The following is a 26,590-nucleotide window of genomic DNA, read 5'->3' as shown; positions in this document are numbered from 1 at the left end:
TTCTTTTTGTCAACAAAACTCACTAGTGTAACTGTAGAGTAGTTTAATTGCTATAGTGACCTAATAGGTCCTCACTGACAAAGGCTTTATACACTTTTCTTTCTATGGCATATATTTTAACTATTTAGTTGAGGGTTTATGCTCTGTACTGGCTATTTTCAACCATCCATGCATTTTCTTGGGTGAGATTCAGGGGTCTGAGGGACTTAGCAATGAACCTAACTTTGTTGAAAAGAAAAAGCAATCCAGTAGCACTTTAAAGACTAACAAAATAATTTATTAGGTGATGAGCTTTCGTGGGACAGACCCACTTCTTCACATCTGAAGAATATTTTTATTCCCACAGGAAGTGGGGCAACAGAAGTTAGGAGCCTAAATACCTTTGAGGAGCTGATTCTTGATCTCTGCCCCTTATGCCCACTCCCAACCATGACCACCAGACCAGTCCCAGGCTCAGCCTACAACTCCAGAGCACTAGGAAGGGTGGCGCTGGGCTACAGCTTCTGGAGTGCCAGCAAGGTAGGTGGTGCATAGCCATAGCTGCCTCAGCCCCAAAGTGCCAGAAGAGTGTGTGCTGCAAAGGTCCCACCTGAGCCACGGCCACTGCATAGGACAGGAAGTGAGCCACAGGCTGAGCAGGAAGTTCTAGGGGCAGGTAGAGGGCTGGAGGAGGAGTGTGGGTGGGCCACACCTGGTTGTTTGGGAAAGCACAGACTTACCGGCCTATTTTACCCATTGCCCATGATTATACGTGTACTTATATAGACAAACCTCTTTTATCCCTCTCCCATCGTAGCATCTTAGTTTTTACAATCTATATGGCATCTCTGAAACTGACTAGTCCTTTTCCAGATGGCACCATGGCATGCTGAGTTGCTACCTTAGTATTAAATTAGACAAAGCTAAATTTAATGCACTTTTACAAATCAGTGCTGCAGCGCCTGGCAGGGCAAGCAGCTCTGTAAACAATGATTGTGATTCAGGAATCCTTGAAATCATTGGGAGTTCTACTGTTTAGTGAACAAAATGAGGGAAATATTTGAATAGACTGCAATGGTGTTTGGGGTAAAAACGCCATCAGCCAGAGGTTAAGGGTCTGTTACAAGAGCAGGTGGATGAGGTTATTTGTCCTGCAATGTGACAGAAATCAGACTAAATGATTATGATGGTCCCTCCTGGCCTTAAAAGCTGAGTCTAAAATATATAAATAAAAATAAATCCACCAACAACTAAGCTTGTTGAAAACTCTCAGCTCTTCATGAAGAGTTTAAAATCCTAGGAAATCCTATTTTTTTCCCAATTCACAACCCTTAAAAAATTTTAGATCTTTTCAAAGGTTAGAGTATGCAAAAGTCCCTCATTTTCTCAACTGTGTGGGTGTTATAAATAAGCTTTCCATGCTGTGAGACATAATGGAGGACAAACTTCTGAACAATTTCCGTGAGACTAGATTTGTGAAGAAAGCCCTGGATTTAAACCTTCATAATGATGGCAGCAGCTGAAGCTTAAATTGAAGCTCTCTGGGGCAAAGCTATGTAGGCTCCTAAAATAATGCATGTGAGTATCTCTATTCTGAGTGTCCCTAAACCAGAAACCCCCATGCGATGGAGAAAGCAGCTCTGTGCACTGCTATGCTCCTGTCTCCCCCGCTGCACCCCCCTGAGCTGGGAGAACAGCTGCACAGCCATGCACTTCCCCTGAGGCTTTCCCTACTGTCCCCATAGTGGTTGGGGTCAGGGAGCCACATGTGTCCCCATGAGTGGCATGCCAGATAAGTATCTCACCTAATCCATCCCACGCCCAGACCTGCAGAATCCTCCCAGGTCTTTAATCTGGCACACCCTGAGTTCATAGAATCATAGAATACTAGGACTGGAAGGGACCTTGAGAGGCCTTCGAGTCCAGCCCCCTGCCCCAATGGCAGGACAAAGTACTGTCTAAACCATCCTTGATAGACATATATCTAACCTGTTCTTAAATATCTCCAGCGATGGAGATTCCACAACCTCCCTTGGCAATTTATTCCACTGTTTGACCACACTGACAGTTAGGAACTTTTTCCTAATGTCCAACCTAACCTCCCTTGCTGCAGTTTAAGTCTACTGCCTCTTGTTCTATCCTCAGAGGCCAAAAAGAACAAGTTTTCTCCCTCCTCCTTATGACACCCTTGCTGCATTAAAGCGGTTCAAGTGTCAAAGGAAATGCCGCAACTGCTGCACTTCCATTGTTTGTTAATTATTTAATGTTTAAAGGTTAACCTACTGTCTACACCAAGTAAGGTGTGCTATGGGGAGGAGACTGAAGTGAGTGCTTCCTCCCAGCACAATGGGCTGGTGAAATTAGGGTTGGTCATGCCATCCATTATGTCCCCAGCTCAGGGCTGGGCCTAACACTCAAATCTAGCCTGCAGTACTGTCAGCGATATATTCTACACAAACAAAGAAGTGACAATTTAAACAATCTGTGAACATTTTACCTTCAGAGAGCAAGGCATAATAATACTTAGCTATGTACAGTTACTTTACATCCTCAAAGCAATGCACAACCATTAAGAAAACAAGAACCCTCTTTACAGGGATCAGTTAATCCTCCACTGATGTACAGAGCTCAGTGATGATACATAGTAGTAGTTTAAAACAAACTGAAACAGTCTGCACTAGTGCAGGTGAGACAGCAACAAATACCTTATTTACTTGAAACTCAAGAGAGACTGATTAGAAGGATTAGAAAATGATCCAGGCTGCAATGACTACTCATACTTTCACCCAGCCTTATTGCAGGTAGTGCCAGGATGTTTTATTTAATGATAAACGGTTAGGAGCTTGCGTGGAAGACAGCGCTCGCAGCAGGATCATGCCTCTCGCTCCATTCTGGGATGGTGGTTCACTACTGCTTCGTTGGGAGGATAATGAAACCAACATCCTTTCCAACAGAACCTGGATGTTCCTGGGTGGGACACCTGACATATTGATCTAGTCAGTGAACAAGAACACAGTGTAAGGCGGTATGGCTGCAGATAGTTAATCTCTCTACCTCTATGTAACACTACCTTGAGAAACACTGGACAACTTCCTTACAACTCCATTCTTGCCACCATGGATGTAGAGTTTCTCTACACTAATATTTCACATGAAGATGGACTACAAGTGATCAGGAATACCATCCATGATGTTACCACATCTAATCTGGTGGCTGACCTATGTAACTTTGTTCTCATCCACAATTTTTTCTGATTGGAGAACAACTTACACCTCCAGAGTAGTGGCACTGCTATAGGCACCCACATGGCCCAACAATATGCTAATATAGTTATGGCTGACTTGCAACAATGATTCCTCAGCTCTCGTCTCCTATTACCCTTCTTTCACTTACGATATATTGATGACATCTTTATCATTTGGACCCATGGTAAAAAGACTCTGGAAGAATCCCACAGAGACATTAACAATCTGCACCCCACCTTCAACTTCAGCCTTGACCACTCCACATGACAGATACATTTCCTGGACACTACAGTACAAATCACTGATAGCCAGATCAATACCACTCTCTATACCAGAGACCTACTGACTGCTACACTTACCTACATGCTTCTAGCTTCTATCCTGCACACACCACATGATCTATTATTTACAGTCAAGCCCTGAGATACAATCACTTCTACTGTGGTCCTACTGACAGAGACCAAAAACTACAAGGTCTCTACCAAACATTCATAAACCTTACTTACCCACTGGGAGAAGTAAAAAAACAAGTCAGTAGGGCCAGATGAACACCCAGAAACCAACCATGCCAAGATAGGCCTTTAAAAAAAAACAAACAAACAAACAAAAAACAAAAAGACCAAGAACCAAGATGACCACTCATTATTACCTACAGTCCCCAACTCAAACCACTGCAATGCATCATTAAAGACCTACAACCTATCCTAAATCATGATGCTACATTTCAGAAGGCCCTACGTGACAGGCCTACTCTCTCTTATATTCAACTCCTAACCTTATCAGGATTCTCACTAGCAACCACAAGCCTTACCACAATATTACTAACCTGGAATTTTTTCTTGCAACAAGTCCTGTTGCCAACTTTGTCCACCTATCTATCTGGAGCTACCATCACTGGACCTAACAACATTCAATACAGAATCAGGGCACATTCTCCAGTTCCACAACTAATGTTCTATATGTCATCATGTGCCAGCAATGCCCGTGCACTTTGTATATTGGGCAAAATGCAAACATTCTTCATCAAAGATTGAATGGACACAGAGCAGACATCAAAAATCTCCAACTACACAAACCTGTCAGCCAGCACTTTAATGAGTGGGCCATTCTGTTAAAGACCTGAGAGTTTGTGTTCTGGAAAAAGAGACTTTAACAACCATCTGCAGAGAGAGTGTTCACAACTAACATTTATATTCAAATTCGACACATTAACCTGTGGTTTGAATAGGGACAGCAATTACCTGACCCATTATAAGGACTCTTTCACATACTTGGAGATGTTATCTAACTCATACCTTCCTCACCCCACCCGTACCTCTCTCTACTCTTCTATCTGATTTGCCAACCTTGATAATTTTTTCTGATTTGTCAACCTTGATACCAATTTTTGGACCTCTGTGCATTATATATGGTTTGTTCTGGTAAGACTGAGATCTGAGGAAGTGGGTCTGTCCCACAAAAGCTCATCACCTAATAAATCATTTTGTTAGACTTTAAAGTGCTACATGACTGCTTTTGTGTTTTGACAGAATACAGACTAACACATCTATCTCTGTGGTACTACCCTGAGAGTTTGTAGGCCATTACATTTGTAAAGTATGACCCTGAATGTCAGCTATTTCCTTCTCTAGGAACAGGTTGTTAGCTCTAAATTTATTTATAAAGGACAAATATTTTCCTCAGGATTTAAACTGAAGGTTTTAGTCCCTGTTACATTTATTTTAGGGCATCTAGAAAGGAGAATTTTAGCCTTTTACCACTGATAAGAATATACAATTTTTAAGCCTCTTTGCTACAGGTTGAACCTCTCTAATCCAGACCTCTCTCATCTGGCAACATCTGGCATGATTTTTGTTAGCAAGACGACCACTGAGCATGGGTGTGGACAAGTCTCCCACAGTGCCATAAAGTTTATTTACAGCCACTGGTCCTGACTCCCAGTGTTCTGTGCTGTTATTTAGCTCTCATTTACTCCTACATGTCTTCTAAGAGCCCAGTAAGTAGTGGAAATGTTGGTAATGTGCTAAAAAATAGTGATCTCCCATGGGCCGGCAAATTCTCTTGGCTGGCACAAATCGGGCCCCAAGGATGCCATATGAGAGAAGTTCACTCTGTACTATTAGGAGATGACAGAGCGTGACTCTCTGCAGTACATAACAACAGTCCCAATTTAGCTGGGGTTGTCCCACATTTCACAAGTACATTCTGTGTGTTTACAATAATACAAACCAGCATCAGGCGTCCAGTAGCTACTTAATGTGGTAGTCAGTGTGATGTCAGCTTCTTGTAACTAAGGGCTACTTTCAGGCAGACAGAAGGGAGTTGGTTTGGTGACATAGCAGAGCACCGCATCTTCTCCTTATTCCTCTTTCCCTGGGAATTCAGTATCAAGCGGCTAACACAAAGTGTGTTGCCTCTTGTGGCAGCCCCTGACATACATACAGCTGAGCAGGACAAGCAAACCAGGTGGTTGCCTCAGGCCCTGCACCTTCAGGGTCCTGTGTTCCAACTGACTGTAGCATCCTCTGTTTACAAGCCTAACCTTGCTGGGCCAGCTCTGCAGATGAGCAATTAAAGGGATAGGAGCACAGTGGGGAACTCAGTGTGGAGGACATGCATAAACAAGCAAGGGAAGATGTGGGTTTGGGGAATTAAGATTAGTAGGCTTGAGTTGAAAAGGCAGAAATTGGAAAGTGGGCCTAAATATGATGGTTCTGGATGCACTATAACTACTCAAGATATAGAGAAGTGTGACCATGGGAAGAAGGCTGAGGAGGACAATGGTGAAAGTGAAAAAGGGTAAAGGAAGATAGAGAAGATGATGAAATACTTTTTACCTTCAGAGAAAATACAAAGAGGGCTGAAATCTGTGCAGCTTTAGGAGAGGGGGCTACAGGGGAAAAGTCACAAGGTCACCTACCCTGCAGGTAGGTAGGGGAAGAACTGTCCTTGGCAGACACTAGAAGTGAGAAATTAACCAAATGATCACTCCTGAGGACAGCAGAAGATCACTGGACATAGCCCATTGAAGATGGCAGCTGCAAGTAAGGGGGAGCCCATGGGGGTTTGGTATTCAGTGTAGTGACAGTCTCTTGTCATTAATAAATGCTGTTCTCGTTTGGCAATGGCAGACAATGATCCCTTCATAGGGTCAGATCCAAACATATGCAGACGCTACATGGAGACTTTAGTAACGCATTTCAAGTTATAGTTAATATTTCCTTTATGTGAGATTTTCAAAGTCATAAATTGCAATTGGCAAACTAATGTTCAATGTGGGTTAGGCATCTAAATGTTACTTGTGCCTCTGAAAAAAGAAATCTTCCTTTTAAATGATGATTATATGGGGGCTGGTAGCACTACCTATCAATAAAGGAGTCCAATGCTTCCAGTTAAAAACTTAGTTTGTAATGATTTATAACTTTGCCAAACATTTAACTGTTTGGACTGAAACTTCCATCTCTGGGCTCCACCGATCTTATGTTTTTAATAAGGCAAAACATTTTAGTTGAGTCTATGAAGGTGGCTAATGAAATTATGTTGTTCTATGTTAAAAAAAAAATCTCAGCATTTTATTTAACATATCCCCTTGCTCCGGAGTGGAGACCTGAAATTTGGCAAGGATGTCAGGGATGGACAGTTGCAGTGAAAATTTGTCCAAATTACTGTCCTTGGAAAATCAGTTTGCACATGATCACTAAAGACAGGGTAAAGAATTTACAATTACAGACTCCAAAGATTCCACCTGCACTGACCAATCCAGCGCTGTGTAGATCTGTCCCTTTACTTATAGATCTTGTAAGCTATGGCCATGCCAGGTCTGACTCCTGTAAGTGAAAGCCAGGAGACCATCTTACTTGTACTCTCAATGACCTTGCTGCTGGCACCACAGCATGATGGAGGAGGAAGCTTCCTGATTAAAATGCAGTGGAGACAAGAACCAGGCCTGTGGGCAGAGGCAGTCGGAGTGAAGGGATGGTAAAGGGGCAAAAGGAGACAAATGTGAGCCAAAGCCAGGGGTGGAAGGGATGGTCAGATGTGACTGTATCCTTTAACATCTATAGTCCCCTAGAGGATGCTTAAATTAGAGGGTCACATTGTTCCCACCCCCACCCTATAAAAGGTCTCTCCTGTAGGAGCCCTACTACATTTGTTGCAGAAATCAGGAGGTATTAATGACTGCACGGAGAAGAATCAAATGGTCTCGTAGCTAAGGCAACTTAATATTGTAGGGAATTGAATTCTGTCCCTGCTGCTACCCAAAAGTTCCTTTGATTCTGGGAAATACATTTAAATCAAACTTTTCCCAGCTGGTCGCTAATTGTGGTCTTTCTTTTCTGGATGCCTCACTTGAGACCCTGGGGGATCTCATCTGGAGAAGGGCTGAGTACTCACAGCTGGAATTTAGGCCAGATCTACACTAGACTTTAAAGCTGATCATAGATGCACAGTTCCAGCTACGGCTTACCTGGCTTTCTGCACTGAAGGATGCTGACTTGAGAAACTCTCTCCTTGACCTACCTTGCTCCTTGTGAGATTGAGAAGTACAGGAGTCAACTGTTGATCCCAGATAGTTCAATTTTGCACATCCCCTGACCAGGCTGAGCTACAGGATAACATAGATGTACTCTGAGGTGAATAGGAGCTGTGTTCTGAACACATACCGATCCATATAATGCCATCTATGCTCAGAAGATCAGAGCTTGTCTGTCCTAGCCTTATTTGTACTAGTGGATTTTTTTTTTTACTGCCATTACTCTCTGCCAGTTCCCCACCTGTGAAATAGGATTAATACTACCCCTTCCTCTCACAGAGGTATTATGAAAATAAATTAATATTCACAAAGCTCTCAGAAACTATAGTGTTAAGCACTATAGAGAAGCCAATCAATAATTCATTTTTCAGAGCAGAGTGTGAACAGCATGCAGTAAATAAGGCATGAGGCCAATTGACCAATGAGGAGGAAACAAAATCATAGAATCATAGACTCCTAGGGCTGGAAGGGACCTCAGGAGATCATTGAGTCCAGTGCCCTGCCTAAAGCAGAATCAATCCTAACTAAATCATCCCAGCCAGGACTTTGTCAAGCCGGGACTTAAACACCTGTAGAGATGGAGATTCTACCACCTGTCTAGGTAACACATTCCAGTGCTTCACCACATTCCCAGTGAAATAGTTTTTCCTACTATCCAACCTACACCTCCCATGCTGTAACATTATACCATTGCTCCTTGTTCTGCCATCCATCACTGCTGAGATCAGCTCTCTTCATCCTTTTTAGAGCCTTCCTTTAGGAAGTTACAGGCTATCAAATTGCCTCTCACTCTTCTCTTCTGCTAACTAAATAAGCCCAAGTCATGCAGCTTCTCCTCGTAGGTCATGTGCTCCAGCCCTAATCATTTTTGTTGCCCTCTGCTGGACCTGCTCCAAGGCATCCACATCCTTTCTATAGTCGGGGGGAGCCCAAAACTGGACACAGTACTCCAGATGTGGCCTCACTAGTGTTGAATAGAGGGGAATAATAACTACTTTAGATTGGCTGGAAATGTTCCTCCTAATACACCCCAATATAACAATAGCTGTCTTGGCTGCGAGGACACACTGTTGACCCATACCTAGCCTCTCATCCGCAGTAATCCCCAGGTCCTTTTCTGCTGCACTGCTACTTAGCCTTTTGGGCCCCAGCCTGAAACTAGGCTTGGGATTCTTCTGTCCCAAGTGAAGGACTCTACACTTGTCCTTGTTGCACCTCATAAGATTACTTTTGGACCAATCCTTCAATTTATCTAAGTCACTCTGGACCTATCCCCACCCTCCAATGTATCTACCTGTCCCCCTAGTTTACTATCCTTCACAAATTTGCTGAGGGTGCAACCCATCCCCTCATCCAGGTCATTAATAAAGATGTAGAATAATATCAGCCTTGAACTGATCCTTGAGGCACTCCACTTGAAGCTGATTACCAACCAAACATTGAGTCATGGATCACTACTCTTTGGTTCTGATCATCTAGCCAGATTTCTATCCACCTCACAGTCTATTTATCCAATCCATATTTCCTTAACTTATGAACAAGAATAGTGTGGGAGACTGTATCAAAGATGTGCTAAAATAATACACAACTACTTATGTAAGCACCATGCATCTTGTGCAGTGAATGAGGTGACCTGTGGAAAAAATAATTTGTGATCACGCATTAAAAGCTGTGTGTTACAGAATGACCCGTAGAATTGCCTGGTAGGTTTCAATACAGAGTGAGTGACTGCTCAGCAGCAGAAAATAAGAAAGTGAGTAGTGAGTTGGAGACTCTTGTGTTTGGAGTACAGAAGGTATCTCTCCAATTTACCCTTTTATTTCCATGATCAGAGAGGTCCCAAATCAGACTGACACTTCTGGGAGAGGTTGAACGCAACAATTTTCAGAGCTTCTCAGTATCTAAGTTTTGTTGGCCAAAGGAGATGTGCCTCCGGAGAATGTCTCCATCCTTTCTCACCCCTCTTAAGAGCCATTAAATAGGAGAGTGACTCTCTCAACTGGCATGAAAATAAGAAGAACATTTTAGACGTCATGGAGTTTGCAACTCTTTATTTTAAGAATGAAACATTGCAACAAGGTGTTGGATCAGTTACTGAAACTAACTCCTGGATAACGTTTCAGTGGGGTTGGGTCTGTGCTGTCACATTTGGAATTCTTTACAAAAGCATGAAAAGCAATATCCCTGCCTCTTTACACACCTGCTTGGCAAGAATGTCAAATAGTGCCAGTTATATACACTTAGGAAAACATGCTTGCCCTGGGAGTACAAAAATAAAATTTATTTGTTAAATTACACATAAATATAAGGTACAAATGTATTTTTAAAATACAGATAAAGATAATCACACTTGCATTGTGTACATATGAAAATACACTATTTTAATATTTAACATACAGACACATTTATGATAAATGCAACTAATTGGCAATGCCAGTTCTTTTCATTCTGTTTTTTTTCAATTTTCCATAAATATGGAAAAATATGCCGTAAAAAACCTCTAATTCTGCCGGACATCTTGCAGCAGCTTATTAATTTCTGCTACCAGCTCACTGGCATCCATTAGTTCATGTTTACCATCACTGAGGTGGTTAAGCACATTGTCAAAGTCATCTTCTTCATAGTTCTCTGGGATTTCTTCCATGGCTGGCAGCCATTTAGAGGAAGGTTGTGCACTTGAGTGAGTCCCTAGCATGGCCCCTGCATTGTTTGCTGGGTTTTGGAAATGTGTACTGGCTGCCCAGGCTGCCACACCTTGTGGGTAGCTTACAGTCTTGGCTGGAAAATGCCCCTTCCTGCGCTCCAGTGAGTTTGAGCGGTTCATTTCATTGCATTCTGTATAGGTATCCAGGGAAGGAGGCAACAGGCGCTGGAATACGCTGCTCATTTCAGAAAGGAGAGATGAAGAACAGATATCCTCTGACTCTTCCTCATGTTGGCTGTCCTTGCCAAATGTTGAAAAGCTTTTTTTCTTTTCATTGGAATCAATAGGCTGTGATTCCTCCTCGAATGCCTGCTGCTGCTGTGGCTGAAATTCCTCCCCAGGAATAAACATGTTACTTCTGTAATCAGAAGGCGGAGATGGCAGAGGTGGCATCCAGCATTGGTCAGAGTGTCCCAGGACTCTACATTCCTCTGTGCATAGCCTCATTGCTGTAACCAAAACCAAAATCTGAGATTCATTTGCATATTCATTTATGCAGATTCCTCATATTTACAGGGATCAGCACCAGTGCATACCTAACTATCTGAGCTTCATTGCTCAGATTAGGATCTGAATTCCTCCAAAGATCAGAGTTCAGATCCAGCTTTCTCCCATTATGGGGAATTTCTGGATCCAGATGAGCATCTGGATCCAAAGATGACATTTATTTTTAGTCTGCAAGTAAGAATGAATATACGATTTTTAAACTTGGCTGATGATGAACATATTATACCATTGCCTCAGTGAATCTTAAGAAAATAAGTGGCGTGGGGTGACTTAAAAGATAGAAGTTAGAGCATTTCTTTCTCAGACAAGACTGCCTGATGAATAGAGAGATGGGCTGGATGAGTTAATGTCTTTTATTGGATCAATTTCTGTTGGTGAGAGAGAGAGATGCTTTTGAGTCTCACAAAACTATTTTTCATGCCTGGAAAAGATACCACAAGTGTCATGGCTAAACAAGGAGAGACTGTTTCCCAGACCACAAGTTGGTCCAATATGATATTCCCTTAATATTTTGTGTGTCTAACCTCTAGGGACCAACATAGCTACATCTACACTGCATTTAACAAGTTTCAGAGGGGTAGCTATGGTTATCTGTTTTAGGGAAAACAAAGAGGTATCCTGCGGCTCCTTAAAAACTAAGAAATTTATTTGGGCATACGCTTTGTGAGCTGGAGCCTGCTTTGTGAGATGAATCTGGATGTTAGAGACACATCTGATTAAGTATGAGAGGTAGCTGTGTTAGTCTGTAGCTTCAAGAACAACAAGAAGTCTTGTGGCACCTTATAGCCTAACAGGTATTTTGAAGCATAAGCTTTCATGGGAAAAGACCTGCTTCATCAGATGCACCTGTTAGTTTATAAGGTGCCACAAGACTTCTTGTTACATCAGATTAAGTGGGTTCCAGCCCATGAGAGCTTATGCCCAAGTAAATTTGATGGCTTTTGAGATGCCACAGGTTACCTCCTTGCTTTTACTCCATACAACATTATTGCCCAGTCTATCTCCATTAACTTGAATAGAGTAACTCCACAGAAGCATTTGAACTTTTTTGGGGGTGGGGCAGGAGGGTGGAGCGTAGGTTGGTTTAATGCCTCCAGTAGTTGACTGCATACAGTGACTATATTAAATACAGAAAGGAACATCCACAGACTTAAGGGATCTGGGCCCACGATGAATGCTAAATGGACGGTCACTCCTTTTCTGTCTGTTTTCTGAACTAAACAGTCCTAAACTTTGCAGAGTCTTCTGATAACTTTCTTCACACCTTTAAAAATATTCCCAACTGTCTCTGGATCACTTCAATATCTGCTGTCTCAATTCTGAAATGCAGTGGCAAGAACCAAACATAATATTCCAGGTGAGAAACTATCCTTGACTAATATAGTGGCGCTCTGATATGGTCAGTATTATTTCCCTACCTTTATTTTCATTTAGGCTTTATTCAGTCTAATACATTATTTGCTTTTCAGTGCCATTTAAATTCCTCTATGTTTAACTAGCTTCCGTTCTTAACATCAGGGAATAGGTAATTTAGCAGAAGTATGGATGGCTGGAGGCCAGATTTTGCATTGGTGTTGCAAATGAGCTAGTGATGGGTAAGCCTCAAAAAGGTTCATCTGCATAAAAATGGCAGTTAAAGAGTTGCTTTAGGCATCTGAAATGCTTACAAAGTGCTTTGTTTCCACACATTAAATGTGCTCAATGTTTCACGGGCAATGCCAGCAACATTACGGTTGCACTAATTCTTCAAAAGTCTTGTAAATACCTCAACCCACAGTGGTTAAATCAAACTATTTTAGTTCTAGTGTGGCTGTGAAATGCATTGTAGCTGCACTGGTTCAGTTGGTCCTCCCTGTGCGATGCTGTAAATTAACAGAGAACAGCAGGACCATTAGTGTGTCACTGTTCATTGGTCAAGTTCAATCCAGGCCAAAGCCTTGTCTCATTTAATTCTGTGGGAGTTTTGCCCTTCACATTAGTGAGACCAGGGTTTGACAGTATAAAATAATAATAATACTCTGAACAAATGATCAGAAGCCCTCCTGTACTTGCAAAAGAGAGATAGACCATTTCTAATTTCAAGCCCAGGCGCATCTCTCCCCTTTTGTTGGAATAAGCAAAATTATGCCAGCAATCAGGATGTTAACCATGAGGGTTAATGATGTCCCACACTGTTCATAACTCAGTGATTGGAAAGATAGAAATGTACAACTGTATGGCTTAAGCCAGAAAGGTCAGAAGTAAAAGTCTGAATGTAGGATTTCTTCCAAAGCTTAAACATATCGTATTTTTTTTCATATTTAAAGGAGAAAAAAGAACTGTTTTCATGGAAACTTTAAATATTCTGATCCTGCAATTTTTAAGGTTTTCCCACAAATTCATGAGTATGGGAGATGGTTCATTTCTTTCTATTTCCATCTGGGCAGGAAATATTCTTTCCTACGGTATTTTGACCCCATGACTTCAGGTCCAGGGTAAAAATGCACAAGCACTTAAAAACAAAGGGGCACAGAAGGAGGAAGATACACTTACGAAACATGAAGAAAGTTTCCATTCTAGTTTTTGTGAGTTTGGAGAGAACATGCAGATTAATGCATATTTTATCTTAATTGGTTCATATATAACTAAAGAGATGGCTAGGACTATGAACTTAAGCAAGTATCACATGGGATTTTTAAAGGACTCCATCTTAGCCTAACTCTGTTCCCCTTGTAATCAGTAGGAGTTCTACCATTCGCTTCAGTGGGATCCAAAACCTTTTTAAATTTTCACCCATTGGTTTTCTATTTGGAGGGCTAAATAGGAAGTTCTTAAAAAGAGTTCAACTATCCAAGAGTGAAAACATTCCTTTCTTCCCTGGCAACCCACCATCATCCATCCAGGAAGCAGACAATTATTCCTTAGCTGTCACTGTGGAAGGATTTCAATGCCAGAGTGTTGTATTAAGTTTCCCTTAGGAGCTCCTGAGAATTACTGCAAAACGGTCCTTACTTTACCACCCGAGGAGAGAATGACTTCTGTGTAAAGTTGAATAGTACCATAGATAATGGTCCCTAAGCATCAACTTGTTGGCAAGAAGCGGCCGGGGGGGGGGGGGGCATGGCTGTGGTCCTCAAGTGAGATTTCTGAAGGATAGACTGTACACATGAGTAGTGTGAGATCCTAGAATGGAGAAAAATCCACAAAAGGAGTGTTCGAAAAGACAGAATTAAATATTTGTATCCAAGATGCCCCGGTGCACATGGAAAGGAAGAGCTGCAGGAGCCTTTTCATCTTCAGCCCTCCACATGAGAGCCAGGCAAAATTCCAGGCCCTACTAGTGCCCTTGAGGGAATTAGCCATAATAAAGGTGGGAAGGAGATGGCAGGTCTTTGGCTCTGCCCCATTCTGCTCTGGACATTGACACTACCTGGTTACAGAAGGAAGCATGCTATGCACTCTCCTGAGGAGCAGTAGAGTGGACACTGTTAGACTGAACCCTAGTTCAGTAAATTTTAATGCTACCCACCAGCGCCAATATGAACCTAAGCCATCCTGGCATAATCTAGCCCTGCAGGAGACAGATTTTATGGGCAAACATAAAACATTTCCTGTCTATTTTGTATAATCATTTGTATGTGGGCCACACATTTATTTTCCAAGGTTTAGCAGTAAAAAAGTGCAGGTAGTTGTATAGATACTGGGATTCTAATACAAAGCTCACTTCTGTGCCTAATGTGATTTCCAAGTCTCTCTTACTGGACTTGCGAGTGAACTTGAATTTAGAAAAGGTTTATCTCTCTTTTGACCCCCCTCCAGTTATGCTTCTCTCCTTATGTTCGAGCAGTCAACTTATTTTAGCAATCAGGATGGCAGGCAATGACCTTCTCTCACATTCATTACAAATACTGACACATAGGTCATATTCATACATACTAATTCATTAGATGAAAACACAGTGCACTGCTATTCTTTCCTATCTATAAACTGTACTCCATCACCTAAACAGTGCATTTTAAGCTCTGAAAGTCTGGATCCTATTATGGAAAATGCATCTGCCAAATTACAGTTCAGTGTATTTTTAAACATACCACAGCAGCCTGGCTTTCCACAAAAATCCACCCAGTCATTAAAAATCTAGGGGCACAAAGCAATAGATGCCTTTTATTTTTGTAGGGGATGGGAGAGGTTGTGGCAGGGAGATTTAGAGCAGCTCATACAGCTGCAAATAACAGCAGAAACTGCCCACGCGCTGCTCTGGGCAGATCTTCAATAGTGTCCCTATCTTGAGTGCACCAGCTGTGTTCTGGTTTGGGGGCACTATATCTCATAGCTGAGAAAAAGGAGGAAATATAAAATAGGAGAAGTAAAGACTATTTGTTTTCACAATGCTAACTACATCAATGTGGCAGTCAGGGAGCACTGTGAATAAACTATTCAGCTTTCATTGTGTTCTTACCTGCAGGAATTCTCCCATCTGTAAGGAAAAGGTCACTGAATCCTTCTCCAAGAAGTCTGTCAATTGGAGAATCTCTACCCAAATCATAGTCACTGTCTCCTGCTTCACTATCACCACGGCCACTGTCTTTCAAGCTAAATTTATCCATATCTTGCAGTGCATATCTGTAAATAGAAATAACAAAACGAGAGAATTTTATTAGCTCACATTCAGTACGTTCTTCACAAATAAAAATGTTTTGATCAGAATCTAACTGAAATGTTCACCTGTAGCTTCTGGAATATTTGTTTCCTCGAAAACTTGGTCTTGGCTGATATTGGCCCTGATGAAGCATTGAAAGAAGCTGAGAGACCTGCTAAAGAAAAGATAAAAACACTGATTTCTGGAAATAAAACCCAAATGTCTACTTAGAAAATCTTTAATTATTTACTTGATTTTTGTTTCTTCTTTAAAATTTAATTAGAGCACATTTCATGTGCATACATAATGTAGTACAACTGGGTATTTATAGTAATAGTTTTTTGCCATAGAAAACAGCTGAAGGCACTTCACACACAGAAAATGCAGTGCTATTCCTTAATCTCAGAATTCATACTAATTAACTACAGTAATTAACATTTCAAAATAATGGACTGCAAAGAGGAAGATTATTTTTGGCCTTTTAAAGGAGAGATCAAAATTAATTTTTGACACTGCATGATTGTATTCTGAAAGAAAATTCCATTTAGAATCTGTCATCTCAGTGGTTACAGCATTGGCCTTGTAAATGCAGAATTGTGAGTTCAATGCTGGAGGGGGCCTTCAAAGGGTCTGGGGCTTATTGGATTTTTAAAAAAAAAAAAATGCCAGGGATGGTGATAAGTCTACTGTGAGTGCAGGGGACTGGACTTCTCAAGGTCCCTTCCAGCTCTGTGAGATGTGTGTGTCTATGTCTCCTCCAAAGATATATATAACGGGCAGTTTCAAATTACAGACGATGTTGGATACATACATTCACATGCTACCACAATCTGCTAGATCAGCAGCATTAACAGCACTGTAGCAGTATCTCTACCATAAACTCATGTTTTAAGTAGTTTGTTCTGTCATATGTACATTTACTTTGTGTGTTGTACACTGTCACACACATAGAAACTAAATTTCAGTAATAAAGCACTGTGTCTATTATGTGTATATTACACAAAGTTGTTTAAACTTTAAGGATAATATAAGGACATTAAGATAGGTTTACTGTAGTCTCATGTGCAGGGTTGTTTTAAAGTTCAGTTGACAATGGAACTGCAGTGCTTTATATCTGATAAAAATCTCAAATACTTTCATATTGTCTGTAGATAATTGCTTACATCTCTCACAGACAGCATGCACAACATAAGCACACTCACCTAAGAGTGAGTGAGTGAACATGCATGCAAAATGACATATGACCTTACCTCAACAGCAGGAGTGGCATGGGTGAGTTCCAGCGAGAAATTCTCTGGCACGTGATTTGATGAGATTGTCACCAGACTGTTAAGTGACTGGTGACTATGGTTGCTTTGTCGACTGCTCATTTGTCCTCTTTCTAAGGTTGGGGATGATGAAGGAGAAGCTCTGTGGTGAGACCTGATGGGTAAAGTGCCATTAACAGTTGGCACAAGTGTAATGTCACCTTTGTGAATCTGTCTTGATGGTCTTTTTGGATGGTGCTGGTAAGTTGATTCTGCCACACGGCAGTTGTAGGATCTGGTGTCCTTTTTCTCTCGATTGCATCTTGTAGCAAAGACAACCATAATGACCAACAGTACTGCACATATGGATCCAAGGGATATAATTGTTATCATAGAGATATCCAGGGAGGGTTGGCTAATAAAAGTAGCTTCTGTGCTTGGAATTGGATAAACATATTCAAACACAGTACATTTCACATGTGCTTTGGTGCTGAGTGGAGGGCTGCCTTTATCCTGAACTATTACAAAAAATTCCCATTCCTTAGACGAAATAGATTCAATGCTGACATTAATATAGATAGCACATGATCTTGGATCCATTACAAATATGTTTTCTTCATTGTCAGCTATTAAGGCACAGCTTAGTTCTGAGTTCATGCCAGAGTCTCTGTCTCTAGCCCTTATGCTAGTTACATGGAAGCCACTCTGAGCATCTTTAGGGATGGAGATTTGGGCAGTGTTATTACGTAGTGCTGGTTCCACAATAACAGGAGCATTATCATTTTCATCAATAACAGTTAACACAACTGTGGTATTACTAAAAAGCTGCTGACTCCCTCCATCTCTAGCTTGTACCACAAAGGCAATCTGATTTACTTCTTCATGATCAAAAGTTCTGAGTGCATAGATTGCACCATTGGAGGGGTCAATGGTCACATAAGCGGTAATGGAACTTCCCAAAATATAGCTCTCCAAAATAGTGTAGGTGACTTGTCCATTGTCCCCTAGATCTGGATCTGTGGCTGTGACAGATGTGATGTAGGCACCTTGAGAGTTATTTTCTAAGATAACAACTTCGTATCTGTTTGTCTGGAAGCGGGGTGGGTTGTCATTTTCATCATCGATTTGGACAGTAAAATGTTTCACTGTGGAGAGACTGGGTGTCCCCTTGTCTTCAGCTATTACAGTTAAACTGTATTCAGATCTCTTTTCTCTATCTAGGGTAGCATTAGTCAATATTAAATAGTTATTTTCATACGTCTGAAGTTTAAAGTGACCATGCCCATGAAGCTTACAAACTACCTCTCCGTTCACTCCAGAGTCCTTGTCTTGCACCCTGACTATAGCAACAAAAGTGTCCATGGGTGACCCTTCAGAAATGTGAGCTATTTCCTCACTGCCAGGGGACATCAGGTTTAAATTAATTTCTGGTTTGTTATCATTGACATCCACAATTTTAATGATAATTTTGCAATGAGCTGGGATTGAATTTGGACCCAAATCTTGGGCCTGAGCATCAATTTCATAGGATTTGGTGAGTTCATAGTCCACTTGTGTCAGGAGGGTCAGGTGGCCTCTCTCTGAGTCTATTTTAAAAGTCTCTCTAATTTTGGAAGACACATGACTACTGAAAGTATACGTGACTTTACCATTAGCGCCCTCATCTGGATCAGTAGCATTGAGGTCTATAAGCAAAGTACCCACTGGTGAATTTTCTAAGAGATTAATTATATACGACGGCTGCTCAAAAACAGGACTGTTATCATTTGAGTCAGAAATACTTATTTTTAGGATAGAAGATCCAGATCTCTGAGGTACCCCTTTATCTGATGCAGTAAGTTGGAGTTCATAGCTTGACTTCAATTCCCGGTCCAATTCTCTAACCACGATAAGTTCTGCATACTTGGCACCATCAGTCCTGGTTCGCACTTCAATATTAAAAAAATCATTCACAGACAGTGAATAAGTGTGCAGAGCATTCTCCCCAACATCTGGATCAAAAGCACTGTCCAAAGGGATCCGGGTTCCTACAGCTGCACTTTCTGATATTTCAATAGGGATCAGAGCTCTGGAAAACTGGGGAGAGTTGTCATTAATATCGAGCACTTCAACTTCAACATGGAAAAGCTGCAGATATTCAGTTGGCAGGGTTATCACATCAAACTCAATAGAGCAGTTTAAGTTTTTCTGGCAGAGTTGTTCCCGGTCAATTTTAGCTCCTATGCTGATTTCTCCATTATCCTCTCGGACTACAAGTAAGGGAGAATTCCCTCTCTGCATGGCTCGAAAACGAACTGAAGAAGGGTTAGGAATTTTAAATAAAACATCAGCTACATCCTCTGATAGTCTTGCAATTACTGATCCAACTCTCTGCTCCTCATAAATCCTGTATTTCAAATTCTTGCCTAGCGCACCTTTACTGAAAGATACCATCATCAGTGCAAAAAGGAACATAAAGTGCATTTTACTACTGATTTGGTGCATTTGTAAGTTTTTGCAATTCATTTCTCCAAGCCAGTTAAAAAGCAGTTCTTTCAACTTCCTTTGGTACCTTAAACCCAGTACACATCTGGTCCTTTAAAATTTGAAAATGTCTTTTTTTCTATAATATAGCAAAGTATTAATATCTTACTATCTCAGAAAACTTTTTCTTTTGTATACACACCGTGTCAGGACTTCCGTATACAATCTGTATAGAATCCAATCCTTCTTATTTGTTTTCCTGCTCCTTTTCAAGGACGAAATCTGTCACATCAGTGTTTTTCTCCTTCTGCAGTTAGTATCCATGTGTTGCAGAGCGCTCGCAGAATCTGCAGTGTATCTTTTCTGAGCAATCCTCTTTCCCTCTCACTATTCAGCCGCAGACTAAACACCCTTGATTGCTGACTCCAGTCTAAAATCTGTGCAACTTCACTTCAACTCACACAAAGCTTTTGCCCGGCATGTGTTGAATTGCTTCCAGCCAATCAGCTTCCTTCCAAATCAAAGAACAGTGAAGTCACACACAAAAAAGAGAGCGAGAGGAAAGGTGGGAGGAGGAGGGCAGCTCCTCCCCCAGCATTCACTTTCTGTGAGTGTGCCACAACAAAGAGGAGACAAATTACTAAAGAAAAACTTTAAATCAACTTTTTGTCTTCTTTATTTATATGACACTTCAAATTGTTTTTGTAATTTTAATTAGTATTCTTGCCTCCACAAAACATGTAATCATTCTCCTGATTTACACATCTTGGAATCCTCTGTTTTTCAACAAAACCAAACCTTTTAGAGTGCATTTGCTTAGTAAAGGACTGTAATTAAGCCTCAAGATCATCCTCTTGCTCCTTATTAATATATTGGCACTTCTGCTTATTTCTGGGTAACCTGCTTTTGTCTGTATTGCCAAAGGAGCACAAGCTTCTATTATCTCTCTCTAAGTTCTCTTCAGTTCTTAGAGAAAATGTTTGTAAACGTTTGCCCTTTATCTGGCTTCTTATTGAAGCGTACTGCAGCAGTGTTTTGTCTTATGTGCACTGGTCTTTTCCTGAGTATGGCTGTGTTTGTGTGTGCATTATTTGCTTTATTATTGTGTTGTTCCTCTGTTTCTTCAGACAAGACTTTTCATCGTACTTAAAAAAAGCAGTTACACTGAACATTGCAAGTCTTTTACCTTATACACCTTATACACGCTATGTGTTTTCTTTTTAAAAAAATTCAGCAACCTGAAGGATACATGGAGTACGTGTCCTGTAAGTGGCAAGTTAATCATACTTTTTCTATGTGAGAAAACTGTTTCCATATATTCCATGCATACAAACATATTTACACGCAGTAGTCACATGCCTGAGTTGCTAACGTGTTTCGTGTACATCAGAAATGCTATAGACCAGTGGTTTTTAAACTTTTTTAAACCTATTATTTTCTTCAAAAAAAAAACAAACAGCAACAGTGTCAGAAGCTCCAGCACACCTGTAAGTTTTTCGAAGAAGTTTAAGAAACACTGCTGTAGAACTCTGTGTGAACCTTGGGCTGTATCCAGGTCACAGAAGCTCATATGTTCTCCTCATTTCAAATGTGATTATTTATGATAGAGTTTTTACGCCCCTTCTCTCCTCTTTCTTTTAAGTTTATCACTACAGCCACAAGCTTGCAGCTTTCATTCTTCATGATTTCCATGCTGATTTTTATCCACTTGCTGATTTGCTCATTCCCATAATCTTACATCTTTTGTCATTTTTTTCTTCTTTCCACTCCCCCCATACCCAGAAATATAAAAAGTAAATAGCTGATTTTTCTACTTTACTTATTCTCAGCACAGCTAAGCCAAAGTCACTAAGAAGGTTCTTGTTGAAAAAGAAAGCAGAGAAGGCTCAGCATGAACTCTCCTTCTTTTTAAGCATTCAAAAGCATTTTATAAGCCATTGTCTCTTTTTTTCAGAAACCAGCACCGTGTGGCAAATTGTGCAGAATAGAAATGCCTATAATGAATGTATTTAGTACTGGGTCACGCCGATGAACATTCTGCCCCCATGAATAATACTGTTTTACAAGTTTGCAGGCTTTTCAAATTGCTGATCCCCAAACCCTATAGGCAAACTAGAAAAGCTAACACAAGCAACTGGGACTTCAGAAACCCATAGCCATCTGGCCTAAATCTCTAACAATCCAAGCCAATAATTATATCAATTCAGGCTTTAGTGAACCTCTTTGCAAACACCAAAAGAGCAAAGAAAGGAATTAGTGGCCATTCTAAGTTGGGGTGAAGGGAATTCAAAGATAAGCTAATTCCATTAGTTCATGGGCAGCTTTTCTTGCAGTTTTGATAAATGATCCTAAAACATTTTTCCAAAACTGTCAGTTTCTTTTCTGACAGTAACTGAAGAAATGGGTTCATTAAATGCTCTTCCTAATGCCAATTAAAAGTATTTTGTTTTAAAAAGGTCTTTTTTTAAAAAAGAAGAGTGCAGGTGATGAATAATTCATAATGAAAAATAATTTCAGTGCTACATACTGAAATATTTAAAACACGCTGTAAATTACTGTATATCCATAAGGAACATGTTCAAAACAGTAACTGTTTAATGAATTAGAAATGCTGTTTTGTGTTGCAAAATTTGTTGTACTTGTATCTCTTTGCATACAATCATTCTATATTCACCATAACAGTCTCTTTTGGTGCTATTAATCCATCTACTACTAGATAGCAACATACCTTTATACAGCTCTCATTGTAGTGTTTTTTTAAACTAGCTGGAATCAATCAAGTAATCACTAAAACCATCAAGTATGTGTACATTGTCTTGCAACTGATTATGTGCATATAATAAAGACAAATACTGAGATAGCATATTGTTCCTCATCTTGAATTCTGAACTAAGATGATGAATAAGATAGCAAAATTACTTTTTCAAAAGGGAACACTCTGGAACCTATGACTGATGACAGAAACATGTTTTGTTTTGTTTTTTAAGTACAACAATCTGTTAATAGCTCTAAAGTTGAGACTTATTTTGGGCTCTGTGAACTGTAAAGTGCTGATGAATCTACTTTCCTCCAGGCTAATTCCTCATGTAACCAGTGAAAGTGTTTTGTTTGAGTGTCCCTTAAACTCCAGTCCACCTTTGACATGGCAGACTTTGTTACAAAAGAAAGAGCTCTATGTGAGGCTAGCAGACACTTCTTATGGAGTGTGGTATTGTGAATGTTGTTAGGCACGTGAGTGGAGTGCAGTTCACCTCCTGGCGAGTAATCTTGCTTAGTTCTACTCTAATACATGTCTATTCACCACAAAGGGTGTTGTCAGGGCTCACGTTTTAAATACTTATGTGTCATACCTTAAGGAAAACACCAGACTGATTCCAAACAGTATTTCCACTCAAATTTTTATTGCCACTTCAGGTAATATGGTTACCCAGCAGTTTAAATAACTTTAAAATGGATTGTCAAAAGAAATAAAACTATATTAGGCTCTCTTATTTCTCAAAGGAGTTTTATTGAGTATTCAATAAACCAGGATCTGCTCTTCTAAAATTTACTGACTTATATGTAATATGACACCTGAGTTAGAACCACACTACTGTGGAAAATCGACCCGCTCAGGATCGATATTCCAGGGGTTTTGTTTCATACGAAACAGCTCTTTCTGAGGTCAAAGTCAACCTTGGAACACCTCACAAGTGGCGAGGATTAAGGAAGGTTGTTGGGAGAAATGCTCTTGTCAACCTTCCTCTGTATAGACAGACATTGAAGTCAACCACTGATAAGTCAATTTTAGCTATGCAATTGGCACAGCTAAAATTGCGTATTGGTGGTTGACTTCTACGTTTAGTGTAGACATAGCCCTCGACACAGTGGCTATGGTTACACTAGCGAGGTTTGCCAACAAAAACTGGTGGAATGTTCACACACAAAATGTGTTTTGGTTGACAGTTTGTCAACAAAACCCAACAGTTTCACAGGTAGCATTCTGCCTCACAGGGAGGGAGGTTTCTCTTTACAGACATGGAAAACAGAACTATGGGCAGCCCTGTCTGCTGTGCTTCCAGGTGCCTGTGTTGTTGAGAGAGCAGCTGGGCAGTCTGGCCACTCTGTCAACAGAGAGGAATGCTCTTCCGATTGGCTTTTGTGTTTTGTGTGTGGCCCTACTCTGCTGACAGAAATTTTGTCAGGAAATCTTTTCCAACAGTGACTTCTGTCAACAGGTGGCTGTAGTGTAACCATAGCCCGTAAGTGGTTTGGAGAAAAGGCTTATGTTGAAGCAATAATCATTTACCAGGGACAATGTGCACTTTTTAAAAATATGAAAAAAGTGTCAATGCCTTAACTTTTCTTTAAATACAATGAAATTAGCATACTTTTTTTCAAAAACTGTAATTACATTAATTTTCAATCTGATTTATTACCATATGTCGCATCATGTCACACCAGGCTCTAGCACATAAGGTGTAGCAAGGTGAAATGTGATTTAACAACTTTGTAATGCATGTGAAAGGCAGTCTTGCCTGGTCAAGACAACTGTTGAGAAGAATATTTCCACCATAATGAGGGCAGAGTTCCTTTCTTTCCTTCCTTTATTTCTAACTACATCTTTTATGAACAACATTTCCCCAAGTAAAAACAACTGGTGTGTTTTCCCATTGCCTTGTTCCTGGCATTTATATCAGTGATGGACTAAGGATTTGGTACCTGTATAAACAAGGCAATCATTCTGATGTGATAGTGATTGACAGCCTGATAATGATTCACTGCTCTGGTGCAAATGATGACATGTGATGCAAAGTGCAAGCATAGTCGGCTTCATGGTTTGCAACTCACAAAGTACTTTTTTCTAATGTGACCTGTGTGGATTACTGGAAAAAAAAGACATAGGGACAAGGTTTAGAAAGGGTCAAGAATTAAATGATCCCTCTCAATAGAGTGAATAGCCAGAAGGAGCTTCACAGTAGATGTGCCATGTTCAGCTACCAGTAGTACTTACCATTCAGTGATTCGCCATGACCTTGCATCTTGTGTTGTCATTTTCACATCTGCACATTGTTCATAAAACCTTCCAAATCAGAATTGCACACTTGCATGCTTGGCAGATTGAAGGCACTCCTAAACCAGAGAGCAAATGTGAAAAATTGAGACGGTGAAGAGAATGAAACGTAATATGTGCCTATACATGAAAAAGTCTGAAATATCATGACATCTGGTCACCCAAGCATTCAAGTGGTCTAGTACTTGAACCCTGATGGCTTCATCTCCCCCTACTTTGAGTGTCAATGTCAGGTACAGACTCTGTATCCTCTCCCAGAGAAGCAGGGTCACTGACATGAGTGAATTTATCCCCTAATGAAGCCCCAGAGTAGAGCCCATCCCCCCATGATGGCAGCAGCAGAAACCTGCTCATCCATCCAGAGGCAGGGATGAGAGTAAGAAGGCCTCCCAGTGCTTATACTAGAAGCTGCTTAGGTGAAAAGGATGAACTTACTGTACAATTCTCCTGTGCCATGTTCAGTCCTCATCCTGTAGCAGTGTTGGTGGAGTATCCCAGGAAAGAGGTTTCTGGAGCTAAGGCTTCATAGCTGTACATGTGTTGGCTCACACTGCTCAGTGCTATTGCATCAGGCTGCCCACAGACTCAGGTGACACAGAATGCCTTATATGGTGTGCTGTCATATATGGTGTGCTCAGAGCCTCCCATAGAAGAGGATGCTCTGAGCCAGTGTCTTTATTGTATCTCATTGCCTTTTCCATTTCACCAGAGACTTTCTTATCATTTCAATTGATTTACAATAGTAAGAACGGAATGTGCACTAGAACATATTGCATACTTTTAGCATCACTATCTAATGTTTTGAGAAAAAAATGCACAATGCAGAGCTTCATCTGCACAAGGAGAAGATGCCATAATATTCTGGCACTACCCAGAGCCTCATCTCTTTTCCAGTGCAATATACAGTAGCCTTGGGACTGGCCTACATTGTGCCTAACTTCATCTGGCAGACAGGAGACTCTGATATACAATGGTGTTTTGGATTTGTTCCTGACTTCCACAGTTTGATGTGGTGGCCAAGCATAATTATGCTGGCTCTCTCACCTCCTTGGGAAGCTAAGTAGCATGGGGCAGGAGGATCTAGTCCTCAGTAGTTACATTATTCCACATTAATCCTTTAGAATCAATGTGTGAAAGATATGTTGTGGTTGATTCTTCTGTAAAAATTGACAGCTGTGGGAAATAAAGGCAACACCCTGTTGTCAGTGATAAGAGCCCAGCTTCTAGAGTTATGTAAGTGCCTAAGAGTCTATGTTTTCTTTTAAAACAACAGCATGCAACAAAAAGATTTAAAACATGACCTAACCATAATTGACACATGTCCTGCTCATTAGTAAACCTTGCTCCCCATTAATTTGACTTACACTTTGGGATCTCAGAAGAGAAAATATGCTGCAAACCCAACTGGGGCCCACTGCTACGCAAGCCATAATTGATTCATCTAGTGAGTCTTGCTATCTGTAGCACCTTGGCCCTGAAATAGCCCATAGTAAATATTTTCTTTCAGTAGAGACCAAGTCTCAGACTGGCAAAGGCACAAATGTAGAGCTAGAGCTTTTCAGAGTACTGGTTCAAAACATCTGAATAAAAAAATCTTAGTTAATATCAAAATTGACAGATTTATCATCAGCCTTGTCAGAAAGATGAAAAAGTGGAAAAATTAAATTTGTCAAAAACTAATTATATCAAGCCAACCTAATAGCTTTGACTGGACCTTGTGGACAGGGCTGGAGGGGATGTTATATGTCTTAACTGCACTGAGGCTTTTGATACTGTCTCAAATGACTGTCTCATAAACAAACAAACTGTCTCACAAACAAAAGTGCTACCTAGATGGAGCTACTACAAGGTAGGATCATAATTGGTTGGAAAAACCATTCCTAGAGGGTAGTTAACAGTGATTCACAGTCAAGGTGGGAGGGCATATTGAATGGGGGTGCTTCAGGACTCAGTCCTTGGTCAGTTTCTGTTCAGTATCTTCAGCAATGATTCAGTTAATGTCATAGAGACTACACATATATGTTTCCATTCCATAAATGCTTTAAGAAGCAACATTCTATTTGGAAAATCATGACTCAGCTCTTTCATTTCCTCTTTTCATTCTCCTTGCCCATCACCTTAAAAAATCTTGTGTCCAGCTAGGATTGGGCTTCTCCAGCTCTCACTGAGCTCTTCCCAAGAACTGCTACAAGTTCAACCTTTGTAATCCAGCTGTCGCTTGTCTGGCAACATCTGTAATC

General features: G+C 40.7%; 1 protein-coding gene across 4 annotated transcripts in view; it reads right to left on the bottom strand.

The window, feature by feature from the left end:
• PCDH18 (protocadherin 18) overlaps positions 1-19,713 on the bottom strand; it is a 60,992-nt gene extending 41,279 nt beyond the window's left edge. For 2 of the 4 annotated variants that reach the window (XR_012645265.1, XM_074991931.1), the window contains exons 1-3: positions 16,838-19,713; positions 15,674-15,762; positions 15,408-15,571 (exon numbers count right to left, since the gene is read on the bottom strand). Coding sequence is in view for 3 of the 4 variants with exons in the window: in XM_074991931.1 (XP_074848032.1) it covers positions 15,408-15,571; positions 15,674-15,762; positions 16,838-19,339 (2,755 nt within the window). In the remaining variant the exon portion in view is untranslated. Of the gene's footprint in view, positions 1-9,802; positions 10,912-15,407; positions 15,572-15,673; positions 15,763-16,837 lie in introns of those variants that run through there. The other 2 variants (XM_074991929.1, XM_074991930.1) reach the window with 2 other exon arrangements.
• Positions 19,714-26,590: the final 6,877 nt, after the last annotated feature.

Source organism: Carettochelys insculpta, chromosome 4 (assembly GCF_033958435.1).
Source record: "Carettochelys insculpta isolate YL-2023 chromosome 4, ASM3395843v1, whole genome shotgun sequence".
NCBI classification, from domain to species: domain Eukaryota; kingdom Metazoa; phylum Chordata; order Testudines; family Carettochelyidae; genus Carettochelys; species Carettochelys insculpta.
This window is presented reverse-complemented; position numbering and strand designations above follow the sequence as displayed.